This window comes from Platichthys flesus, chromosome 22 (genome assembly GCF_949316205.1).
Source record: "Platichthys flesus chromosome 22, fPlaFle2.1, whole genome shotgun sequence".
Classification (NCBI taxonomy): Eukaryota; Metazoa; Chordata; class Actinopteri; order Pleuronectiformes; family Pleuronectidae; genus Platichthys; species Platichthys flesus.
This window is the reverse complement of record NC_084966.1, coordinates 820,715-833,091: the sequence shown is the minus strand read 5'-3', so window position 1 is coordinate 833,091 and position 12,377 is coordinate 820,715. Positions and strand designations below refer to the sequence as shown.

The window sequence follows — 12,377 nt, the reverse complement described above, 5'->3', positions numbered from 1 at the left end:
TCCTCTGTGCATGACAGCAAGAAGCCTGGTGAGGTTCCTGCACGTCCACTGGCCTCATGGAGGGGGGGGGGGGGGGGGGGGGGGCTCCTGGTCTAAGAGCTGCAGTCACGCAGCACTGCTCTGCCAAACCAACCCGTGGTCCAGAGGACAACACAGGCCCCAAACATGCAGAGTCACGAACATCTGGAGAAAATCTACCAGTGACTGTGATGATGATGCTCCAGTGATGTCATCAGCCTCTCCACCGGACATCTGAGGGACGAGGACGTGTCTCTAATCAGAGCGTCTCAGAAATGAGACACTCTGGATCCTCTACCTCATCAGCTGCTTGTTCTGCTGCTGCCGTTTCATGAGGGGGTTCTCTGAGCCTCCTTCTGCAGCCTGGCCTCCCACAGAGCAGTTTATTACCTCCTATAAACAAATAGAGGGGATGCAAAGGGAGCATAACACACAGATTGATTCAATTCATTTAAATAAAACATTCAAGAAACTAAAATGGCACCATTGATATTAACAGGAATCAATATTAGTACAACAAAACTTATTTAATCCAAACATCAATTTAGGTTTTGTTTTTAAATGATCTATTATTAGCCGTAGTAGTATTATTATAGGTTGTTGATCATTATGAAAGATAATCTGATCCAACTACAGTGATAACTGAGGCTTCTTTAGTTGAACAGCAGGATCACAGCTGAAGGCCGAGGGGGACTAAACTCACTTTAAACTAATAGTATTATATTATTATAAATATATCTTATTATAATGTTCCTTTTATATTGTTTGTCTTTTAACAGTGTAAAGTGTCTGATTAGATTTTTATTAAAAACGTGACTCAAAGCAGCTTTTTTCTAAATGACTTCACACGTGTTACATTTCAGTGTGTGATGTTTTTGAGAAGTGCTGTAGAAATATAAATGAATATTATGAATGAAATGCTAGAGCAGTTTGTTATGATAATGAGGATGAGGCTTGTTGCTCTATATACAGAAGCAGCGTGTCACAGTGGATGTTGCTCTATATATCATGATATACATCTAACATGGCCCCTGAGCTCCTCGGGTGAACGGTAGTCGTGGTCCCGGGTCTCAGGTTTCAGACGTGGGGCCTCCTGACGGGGCCCGGTGACGTGGAGCAGGAGGAGGAGGAGGAGGAGGAGGAAGAGGAGCAGCGGCTCTGCCGGAGCCTCTCAGCCGTCTTCAGTCGTCTCTCTCCTGCGGGACACATGGGGTCAGTGCGGGGCTGTGCGGGTTCACTGTGACGGATGAGCGACGAGGACGCGGACGCACGCACACCCAGATGAGAGCGCGCGCTAATTAGGAAAACCTGGTCGAGCAATTAAGCGCGAGGAGGAGGAGACGTCGACGCACGAGCTGCGGTGAAGGTGCGTGTGTGTGCGGCGCGAGCAAAGTTTAAAAAGTTTATGTGTCAACTTCACAACTTGTTCTCCAACTTCATTTCAGCTCGGTCCGGTCCGCGCGCCTCAGAGAAGCGAGTGTTACGCGCAGAGCTTGGTTTTCTCCGCGGGACGAGGCTGGAGCAGTGCGCACAACCGTGAGTCCTGTTTGCGTCACTTCTACACGCACATCTCATCACGCAACGGCTTTGAAAAGTGCGGGTTCATGCGGGAGAAAGTGTTTTTAAAGTCGCGTGGTTCGATGAAGCAGCTTGATCACGTGTTCTCAGAATGTTACTGTGATTTTCCTTTGTTTGTTTAATGACTAGCTCTCCTGCTAATAGAGGGTGTGTGTGTGTGTTTGTATAGTGTGTGTGTGTGTGTGACAGAAGTGATGGTTGGACGTGTAACTCTGGATTCTTGAGTTCGGCCGCATGAGGCCTGGCACGGTTTTGTTTTCCTGCAGAAAAATGCCACAATTTCCAAAACAGCCGAGTCTGAGTCTGAGTCAGCAGCAGGAGGAGGAAACTGAAATCAGAAGAGATTAACTTCTCCTCCTGGGGCCGGAGGAGCAGAGGAGCAGAGTTTCCATGTGCAGATGCTGCTCTGGCTGCAGGGCCACACTTTGATCTGCCCTCCGCCTGCTCCCTGAACCTCACAGATCCAGCTCTCTGCTTCTGGTTAGGGCAGGAATGTGAACTCGCCTCCGCTCTGTCCAGATCCTCGGCCCCTCCATCTCCTCCTGGAGCCGTTAAGTCCACGAGCTGCCGCTGAGCAAACAGGCTTCTGTGTGCAGGAGGCCTCTGCTCAGCTGTTTGCAGGGGACACCCAGGAAACCAGTTTGTCCCAGTCAAACACACGTCTGGGTGCTGGAGCCTCTCCTTCGTCTGCAGCTGGGGCTCTCACAGGAGGTACGTGTGTGTAGAAGAGGTTCATTCATGCTCCTCTGGAAGCTCCTCGTGGAGCTGCACCACCTGCTCAGAACACCTCACACTCAGAGAGAACAGGGAGTCAGAAGGAACCGGCTGGAGGTCTCCAGAGGAACGTGGAGCCTCCACCTCAGCTGGGAGGTTTCCACGAGTCCAGAGGAACCAGTGGTTGTTTGAATGTCGTGTCACAGAGAAGCCTGACAGCAGGAACACGCTGTTCCAGCACCGACCCACCCACAGAAGAACAATCCCTTCAGTCCAACGTCTAAAAACAGCTCCCACTGGTTACATCAGAAGATCCAACATGTTCCCATCAACGTTCAGAACCAGTGGTTTGAATCCAGGGACGTCTTCGTGTTTCAGCTTCAGGAGAAACGACGACAAAGGAAAAAGCCAGTCAGCTGTTTGGGGGTTGGAGCTCTGCGACTGACATTCTGGTCAAATTACATGTTTGTCCTCAATTTACTGCTTGGTCTAGAAAATGTTCACATTCTGAAACAGAACATGTTCGGTTTATTCTCATTAAAGATCAAAACGAGACAAAGTTCACGTTTCAGAGGCTAAAATCTGAATTTACTGCAGTTTCTTTATGATTATTGCTGTTGATCAAGTTATTTGATCATGAGAATTGACTTAAAGATACAAGAAGTATGAGTTATGTCTAAAAACAAGTCCACTGATGTTCTCATGTTGTTGACTTGTGATCTTACATCATCCAAAATGTTTCCAACCACGTTCACGCTCAGAGAAATGGACAGTTCTATTTAATTCCGTCTGATTGGAGAACAGAAGATGATGAAAGTGAGGATTCATACCAGCAGAGAACAAACCAGCAGAGAAGAAACCAGTAAAGCTTCACTTTCCCCCAGCTCACGTGACCATGTGGAGGAGAAGTGGCACCCAGATGTTGAACCGCTCAGAGGTCACATTTAAATATCCAGTTCCTGGTGCTGGCAGCTGCTGATGGTTCTGATTAGACCCATATTATTAGACCATTAGTGGTTAGACTGGATTCCTGCTCATGGTCAGGGTTCTGCACGACGCTGGAGAGAAGCTGAGTGTCGAATAGTTTCTGCTGAAGAAAAACCAGAGGCTGGAGCAGAGGATGTTCTGAGGGACAATCTGCCTCTGGTGGTTTGAGGAGCTTCAGATCTCTGCTGGACGACCTGTGGGGGGGTCGGGGGTGAACCAGATGTCACCTTGCAGCTGACATCTGGCTGCACCTCAGGGTCAATGAGTTGTCTGTTTTCTCAAACGCTGGAAACGTTCCCACGAGTTAAATTCACATCCAGCCGACGCGCGGGTGTTTTTATGGAGACGCTGCTGTCGTAGGTTTTTAAAAGTGTGATTTAATCTAAGTTTAGCGCCTGGAGCGTGACGCACTTTGGGTCTGAGGGCGGCGAGGCGGCCTCTGGTGTGGCTGACGAGTCCCTGAAGCCGGCACGTTAACGCCTGTGTTCCGTGGCCAAGCGGCACATCGCTGCTCAGGCTCGGGCAAGTCGGGCTCGCCGTGTCTGAACATCTGAAGGTGGAGGAGGACGGAGTGTGCAGAGGAGCTGATGAGTAACGAGGGGAGTGGTGGCTTCATTCAGACATGTCCACAGATACTTTCCCTTTGCACTTAGTCATGAAAGCCTGGTTTTGTCTGAGGAGGAGGAGGTGGAGGAGGTGGAGGAGGTGGAGGAGGAGGTGGAGGAGGTGGAGGAGAAGGAGGAGCCTCACATCAGTTACAAGGTTCTCTCCCCTCAGTTCCAGAGCTAGTTAAAGTTTTAACACCCGGAGTCTGGCTCTGTCTGACTCTGATCCTCGCTCCTCACTCGGAGCCGTGACTCTGCACTTTCTGAAGAACCCGGGCTCGTTCTCCATTTGTTCAGTCGCCCTCTTTGATGTTTGGTAAGCAGCTCAGAGCGGTAAGAATGTGGCTTCACCACAGTGCACCAGGATTAGTGCAGGCTGCGGCCCGGGGCTGCCGTGGACCCCTGGATACCTGCAGGTCTGAGAGATCTGTGTCTGATTAAACCCGGGCATGTGGCCGTGTGTTTATTGCTCAGCCCTGCGGTTGAGGTTTACCCAGAATTCCTTTGTGCAGCTTCAACACTTGCATTAATCATTTTGTGAAAGTGTAAACTGGGAGAGTGGTGCCCGTCGTGCTGGTCCGGTGGAGGTTCGGTGACCAGTGGAGGCTGTACTGGTTCACCGCCGCTCGGCCCTTTTGTTTGTCAGCAGGATTAACACAAAAACAACGAGCCAAGAAAGAACTCATTAAACTCACATGGAACATTTATGGTTCACTCATTTCTCCGAATATTTCTGAAGCAGACACATTTATAGGCCGGAGAGATTTGGTGCAGATTTATTGAGCGTAGGCGACTTGGGCCTCGCTGAGGTCTGAGCTCCACTGAGGGAAAGTCTCATTAAATCATGTTTTTCTTTAACTCATCATTTGGTCTATAAATAAGAGAATGTTCAGTTCACTCATAAAAAGTGAAAACTAGACCGTTTCCATGTTTCACTTTCTTTGAATGAACTTCTCCTGGTTGTCGTGAAACTGTATTTGATCCATCGTGTGTTTCCCCTCAGGGTTGATCTCGCCCCCCCCCTCACCTCGGCACCATGAGCTGGAGCTTCCTCACTCGTCTGCTGGACGAGATCTCCAACCACTCCACCTTCGTGGGGAAGATCTGGCTGACGGTGCTCATCGTGTTCCGCATCGTGCTGACGGCGGTCGGCGGTGAAACCATCTACTACGATGAGCAGAGTAAATTCGTGTGCAACACGCAGCAGCCCGGCTGTGAGAACGTGTGCTACGACGCCTTCGCGCCGCTGTCACACGTTCGATTCTGGATCTTTCAGGTGAGCTTCAGACTTTCACGACCGTGGAACACGAGACACTTGAACCTGTAGATCTGAGCCACGTGTGTTTTCCAGGTCATCATGATCACCACCCCGACCATCATGTACCTGGGATTCGCCATGCACAAGATCGCCCGCATGGACGACAGCGAGTACCGGCCGGGCTGCGGCCCGAGGAAGAGGAGGATGCCCATCGTCAGCCGAGGAGCCGTCCGCGACTACGAGGAGGCGGAGGACAACGGGGAGGAGGACCCGATGATCGCTGAGGAGATCGAACCTGACAAACCCGACAAACCAGAGAAAAGTCAGTCTCATAACCTTCATGTTCTTTACTGTGTGACCCCTATGACCTGTAACCCAGTGTGACGTGTGTCTGAAGCTGCAGAGAAGAAGCACGACGGCCGGCGGAGGATCAGCCGGGACGGCCTGATGAAGGTCTACATCTGCCAGCTGCTGTGGCGCTCGTCCTTCGAGGTGGGCTTCCTCTTCGGTCAGTACATCCTGTACGGCTTCGAGGTGATCCCCTCCTACGTGTGCACTCGCTCCCCGTGCCCGCACACCGTGGACTGCTTCGTGTCGCGCCCCACGGAGAAGACCATCTTCCTGCTGGTGATGTACGTGGTGTCCTTCCTCTGCCTGCTCCTCACCCTCCTGGAAATCCTCCACCTGGGGATCGGTGGGATCCGCGACAGCTTCCGCCGGCGAGCTACCCTCAACCCCCGAGCCGCTCTGCCGCTCTCCTCGGGTTCCCTGCCCACGGCGCCGCCAGGATACCACGCCACCATGAAGAAGGAGAAACTGAAAAAAGCCTTGAGGCATTCGCCCATAGCCGACTCCGGGAGGGAGAGCTTTGGGGACGTGGCGAGCTCGTCCCGGGAGCTGGAGCGGCTGAGGAGGCACCTGAAGCTGGCGCACCAGCACCTGGACCTGGCCTACCAGGCCGAGGAGGGCAGCCCGTCACGGAGCAGCAGCCCGGAGGTCAACGTGCCCGCACAGACCGCCGCCGAGCAGAACCGCCTCAACTTCGCCCAGGAGAAGCAGGGAGAGGCCAGCGAGAAAGGTAACGCAGGGAGTTTGAAACCCAAATGAAAGTCGCTGCTTGTAAACAGATTAGCTCAGATGAGTTCTAGTCCTTCTCTGTTTGGAGTCGCTCAAACAAAAGAAATGTCTCTGGCGGCCGAGCAGCAGAACATTAATCACCATCTTTTAATAGTTCAGAAACCAAACTTTCCACAAAGCCAGTTTAAAACAAACTGAACTCTTGTTGGCAAAGTTTGTGGAAGAAAGAAATGTCCCAAACTTAAATAAAATACTTTTTCTTTGAGTCATTTTGTGGACGAGGGCTGAGCCTGTGTGTCCTGTACAGTTTCACCAGCTCCAGTTCACAACTAGAGATGAAATAATCTGTGTTAGCGCGGACAGAAGAGTTTCTAATCCACTTCTCAGTGACTCGTGCTGAACAGCCCTGTGTTGTCTCTCCCTCTCGCAGGAATACATGCCTGAGCGTGCTTCCTGCCTCAAACGTCTGCTCTTCCATTCCTACTGGCCTTAAACACATGGGGGAAGCACATATGGGAATGCAGTCAGACCACTGAGGGAGACCAAAGTGTGCGTGTGTGTGTCTGTGAGTGTGTGTGTGTTTGTTTGTGTGTGCGTGGATGAGAGAATTGAGCCTTTCAGTATTAGGGGTCAGTCCAAAAAAGAAAGAGGGAGAACCGCTGACCCAGCTGTGTTGTGACAAATGCTTCATCTCCACGACTGTAAACTTGAACGCCTGCCACATCTCTGCTCGCCAGCCTGCCAGTCGGCTCCACCCTGCCCCCCCCCCGGGTCCCGTTCAGACCTGGATCCACGTGAGATTCCAAACTCCTCCTTTTGCTTTTCATAACGTTCAGACTCTGTCGAGGCTCGTCGTCCCCGGACAGAGTCTCAGACAGCGCCGCCCTCGTGTACTGTGTGTACCGTGTGTAGAGCGTGTACCGTGTGTAGAGCGTGTACCGTGTGTAGAGCGTGTACCGTGTGTAGAGCGTGTACCGTGTGTAGAGCGTGTACCGTGTGTAGAGCGTGTACCGTGTGTAGAGCGTGTACCGTGTGTAGAGCGTGTAGAGCGGCGCTAACCAGATCAGATGTTGGGGATTAGTGAAGCCAAACCATTTCAGAAAAGATATTTGAAACCTTTGTGTTTATTCCAATCTGCCAAAAATGTTTACCTGGGAAATGCTTGAATTCTTTATGGAAGAGAATCATTTTTTTTTGTACAATCATTTCAAATACTCAAAAAGACCAGATCTGTAGAGGAGCAGTTCATAAGGACGTGTTTGACGGTGGCCACTCAGATGTTGCTGATCCTTTAATTCTCCAGATAAAAACCGATTTACATTGTTCTCCGTTACAGTTAAACGTTAATTTCATTTCTCTTAGCGAAGCGGCTGGAAACATCTGTGTCCAGGGCTACTGTCCACAGTCAAACCTACATCCTTGTCTTTTGAAATTTACATTCTTCTTTGGTGAGGCACATTTTCCATCCTGGACGGCAGCGCGGCTCCTCCTGGTGCGTCCCGGAGAGGATGACAGCTGCCGACACGGTGCCATGTAAACACACACCAGCTCCCGCTCTCTCTTCTTCTTCTTCTGTAGCTTTCGTTGTTCGTGCAGAGTTTATTGTTTGTTGGTTTTATGATCTGTGGCTGGAAGACTCCAAAGAACACTTTGCCAAAGCAGCTGTTTGATGCCGTTCCTTGTTTTCATCTCACTTCCAGTTCTGCTACTTTTCTCAAGGTTCCGACGTTTCATGTTGAATATTGTACGTCAGCGGTTTATACTTGTTCCTTTTCTATTGCAAGTTTTGTAGTTTTTGTAACTGTAGAGATTATTTTGTCTTCAGAGTAAATAAATATATTTGATTGAGAAGGTTTCCTCTGGTGTGTGTTTGTGATCTCCTCCAGCTTCTTGTCTCTGAAACGTTTTCTTTAATCTCCAAGTTAATAAAGTCAAAACCTGGTGTATAACTTTGTAGAGATCAGAATTCACCTCCAGGTTCTAACCACTGATTTATTATAGAAAACAATTACAGATCAAATGACATCAGAACGTGACGATGCAGTTTAAATGTGAGCAAACAGCGCCCTCCACAGGTGAGAGGAAGCAACACAATGCAGCCTTTCATTTTACTCTTACATCAAGAACAATAAACATGATAAAACTAAGTGAAGTAAAAAGAAGAAATACAAAATAACACTTGATAATAACATAGAGCTGTGATGTGCTGTTGCTGGAGACTTCCCACAATGCAATGCACACAGGAAATGGAAGACTACCTAATGTGAGTTGTGTTGAGTGTGGTGATTATTTTGTGTATTAACTGTTAAAACTAATAAAACACACAACCAACACTGGGATGAAGAGAAAGGTCCTTGTGTGAGTTGTGTGCACTCGACCTTTGACCTTTGCCCTTCAGATACAAGTACACTCTTCGGGTATAATGTTGGGCAGCGTCTCGTACTTGAACGAGTATCCTCCGTCGGACGTGGTGGTGATCCTCAGGGACCTCATGCTCCCCGGCACCGGGGCGCAGCACTGCCTGATGCCCAGCGCGGCGGTGGTTCGATCCCCGGCCGAGCAGTTCCCGTGGCAGTAGTAGAAGGTCAGCGTGGTGGGATGGACGATCCAGTTGTCCCAGCCCAGCTCCTGGAAGCTGATCTCCACGTGCGCTCGCTGGCAGTCGCTGTGCTCCGGCCTCTCCACAGGGGGGCGCTGCAGCAGGTCCACGGCAGAGGGAGACCAGGGAACGTTGAGCGGCGCATGGCGGCGAGCTTTGACCCGAGCACGTGGCTGAGCGCTCAGGTCGAGGAAGGGCGTCTTGTCTGGTTGGTCGGCGTGGCACTCGCAGGCCGGACAGCGGACCTGGAGGACGAAGGGACCCCGAGCCACCGAGGCCAGAGCCGGCCGCTCCAGGTCGTAGGTGGTCCACCCGTCTGGGCTCCTCTGAGACGGGGCCTCCGCGGCCTGGAGGAGCTGCGGCGCTGAGGTGAGGATGAAGAGCGGAGCGGACATGTTGCCTCCTTCACCGGCGTAGAACCAGAAGTGGGCAGCGGTGACCACGGCCTCCTGCCCGCTCAGCGACGGCTGGAAATGATACATGAAGTGGGTCCCGGAGGTTTCTGAGCCACAAGACGAGTCTGTGAAAAGTAAACCAGAGAGAAAACTGAATGATAAAGACTCGTGTGTCTCCTGACTCGATATCAAGAGACCTACAGATTCTCTATGAAATGTTTAATCCTCTTTAAACACATATTTCCAGAAGTTGCTCTTTAAAGCTGCTCAATCTCACTGTGGTGCTCAAACCTCCTGTATAATAAAAAAACTTCTATCCCATAATCTCACATTGAAAACAAGAAGATTCTTTCTTTAGCACAAATACACTTCTTGACTTTCAGGATCCAAAAGCAGATGTAGGTAGAAGCTTCTCACCAGGACTGGGGAAGAGAATAATCTGAGACTTGTCCTGGGGGGGACTGGTCTCCTGGTCCTCCCAGGTCCTCCTGCTCCTCGGGGGCCTCACATGCAGGGGCCTCGCTCCCTCCTGCTGGTCCGGGTCCACATCGGGGCCCTGCGCAGAGGCCAGGGGAGGCTCTTCCAGCCCGAGGCCCTCCAGAACCCGACCACCGAACCAGGACAACAAGGCCTCCCTGGGCAGCTCCTCGGCCCGGCAGCCTCCACTCAGACTGAGGATCCACAGAGGAACCAGGACCAGAGCGCAGGACACCATGACCGCAGCTCCCAGTGCTCCTGCTGGTTTAGAAGACGATCTCTCCGGAGACTTACCGGGAAGTGGACTTGTTTGTCTCTGCAGCTGTCGGACTCTGAGAGAAACTCTGTTGCCAGCCCACAATCAGGAGATAGCACAGAATGACCTTGGCTGCTGGGATCTCACATCTGCTCCTGTAGGTTCACACGAGTCCAGGGAACGTCTCCTTGTGTTTCCTGCAGAGTTATTCTGGAGCAGGAGGCTTCACATCACTGGCACATACATGTGAATTATTAATGCAGAGCACAGGGGGGGGGGGGGGTAGTCCTGGGTGCTGGATATGATCTGAAACATTTTATTTTTTATTTTTATTTTATATTTCTTTCAGATTGTGTTTCTGCACAAGGACATTTTTTAAATAAAGGGATTCAACCAGAGTGGATTTTCATACTGGAGTTAGTTTTACAAAGTGACAGTTCAACACAAGCTGTGTTGCTCGTTGTGACCCGGGGGTTTGAATCCTGGGTTGAGGGACATTTCTGAATCACAATTCTTTTTATTGCCAAGTATGATTGCACATACAGGAAATTGCCTTGGTGTCGTTCATTGGTGCACTGAACATAAAACAACAATATAAAAACAGCAATATAAAAACAACATATACACATAAAACAACAATATAAAAACAGCAATATAAAAACAACATGTACACATAAAACAACAATATAGAAACAACAATATAAGAGCAACAATGTAAAAACAACATAAAACAACAATATGGAACAAAATGGAACAAAATATATACATATTTGTATACATATATGTGTATACATATATATACATATACATTCATTCAAATAAACTAAAAGACTGTCAGATAAAAGTGTGAAATGATAGAAACCTTAACTCTGACATGATGTACGGTCAAATTCAAACCTCTGCCACATGAGCACATTTCTCTAATAAGTTAATTAAACATGTAAATGACGTCGTCCAATCAGCTGCTTGAGTTTCAGTTTGAATGTGTTGTTGGCTCCAGATCTGCTCACTATAGAAGAGAACCAACAACCTTCAGGTGAGATCTACTGAAGTTACTTCTTCTTTTCCTTTTCCATCATGTTTAACTCTAACATGTTCTAGTAACAATAAGTTCACAGTAAATACATGTAAATATGAAATACATTTAGCTGCTCGAGCTTCAGGCTACGTTGTTAGCATCAGCTGTGCTAGCTCCACAGACACCAACAGTCTTTAAATAAGAAGCAGGCGAGAGACACATTATTTATTCTTTATATCTGTCTTTATTTGACATGTTGATCTGGTTTGATCCTCCTCTCACTGACACAAGGAGTCAGGACACACAGTCATGTCTGTGACACAGCTCTGCTAGCGTTAGCTTGCTAGCACATTCACAAGCTAGCAGCTGCAGCAGATATATAATAGAACATTCACGAACATAATGTTATAGATTATGTTTATGTTTATTATTTAGCCGATTGATAATCATTATTAACATTGATTGTACATGTGAAACTCCAGAAGGCGTCCAGCAGCAGAGAAGCTGAACGCCTCAGGCTGACAGCACCATCTTGTTTCTACCAGCAGAGGGCGGTAGAGTAGAGCCTCACCTGATGTCATGAGATCAAATCAAATTCTCTCCTGATAATACAAACTGATAGAGTGAGTTTAATGCTCCACTGATTTCAACTAATGATAATGTTGATGAAGGAAACAATTTAAGAAAACAATCAATTTTACTGCAAAACACAATTTAAACAGAGATTATCACAGAAATCATGTTTTTCTGCTCTGGATGGAGAGGTTCCATATTTCTTTATTCTTTCACCTGAGGATAAATTTAAAATATGAAACATACATTATATATTATCACCATTTGGTCCCCGGGGCTCCAGCCTCTTGGCCTTACTCCCTCTCGGCTTTAATCCAGATTTAATTATTTAATTATCACAAAAAAGCGACAAATCTAAAATCTTTCAGCACCTGTTGCCACAGCAACAGCTCCCTCATGTCAGGGAGATGTGTGTGTGTGGGGGGGGGGGGGCGGGGGGGGGGGGGGGGGTGGAGCTCTTTCTTCTGGCTCCTTCTCAAAATCACCTGTTAGGTTTCATGCACAGGAAATGCAAATTATAACAAGGATTCAAAGAGCGATAATAATACAAATACTAAAATACACAAACTAGAATATCAAACGTGTTATTTTAATGTCTTTACTGCAGCCAGTTCTGTTTCATGCTATTGTTATATCACTGCTCTATAATTAAATGAATCACTGAATCCTCACTTTATTCTTAGACCTTCTTTTTATAGCAACTCCAACTGTCTCACACGCACTTTGCTTGATAACATTGATAACACTATCCAAAGGTTGTGTGTGTGTGCCTGTGTGTGTGTGTGTGTGTGTGTAGGTCATACATGGCAGCCTGAGAAATGT

The 12,377-nt window shown here is 48.5% G+C and overlaps 2 protein-coding genes across 3 annotated transcripts; one reads left to right on the top strand and one right to left on the bottom strand.

The window, feature by feature from the left end:
* Nucleotides 1–1,156: 1,156 nt before the first annotated feature.
* LOC133933275 (gap junction gamma-1 protein-like) lies at nucleotides 1,157–8,088 on the top strand. 2 transcript variants are annotated; one of them, XM_062380255.1, is made up of 6 exons: nucleotides 1,157–1,384; nucleotides 1,464–1,554; nucleotides 4,906–5,178; nucleotides 5,254–5,482; nucleotides 5,558–6,238; nucleotides 6,668–8,088. In XM_062380255.1, the coding sequence occupies exons 3-6, from the start codon at nucleotides 4,939–4,941 to the stop codon at nucleotides 6,679–6,681; spliced, it is 1,164 nt and encodes a 387-aa protein (XP_062236239.1). In that variant the 5' UTR covers nucleotides 1,157–1,384; nucleotides 1,464–1,554; nucleotides 4,906–4,938; the 3' UTR covers nucleotides 6,682–8,088. The 2 variants fall into 2 exon arrangements, with proteins under 2 accessions (XP_062236239.1, XP_062236240.1); XM_062380256.1 differs by lacking the exons at nucleotides 1,157–1,384; nucleotides 1,464–1,554 and adding an exon at nucleotides 2,113–2,307.
* A 123-nt stretch (nucleotides 8,089–8,211) lies between these two features.
* inha (inhibin subunit alpha) lies at nucleotides 8,212–10,027 on the bottom strand. Its single transcript, XM_062380257.1, has 2 exons — nucleotides 9,649–10,027; nucleotides 8,212–9,356 (listed from the first exon to the last, which is right to left on the bottom strand). Exons 1-2 carry the CDS (start codon nucleotides 9,944–9,946, stop codon nucleotides 8,632–8,634), a joined length of 1,023 nt encoding a protein of 340 aa, XP_062236241.1. The 5' UTR covers nucleotides 9,947–10,027; the 3' UTR covers nucleotides 8,212–8,631.
* Between the last annotated feature and the right edge of the window lie 2,350 nt (nucleotides 10,028–12,377).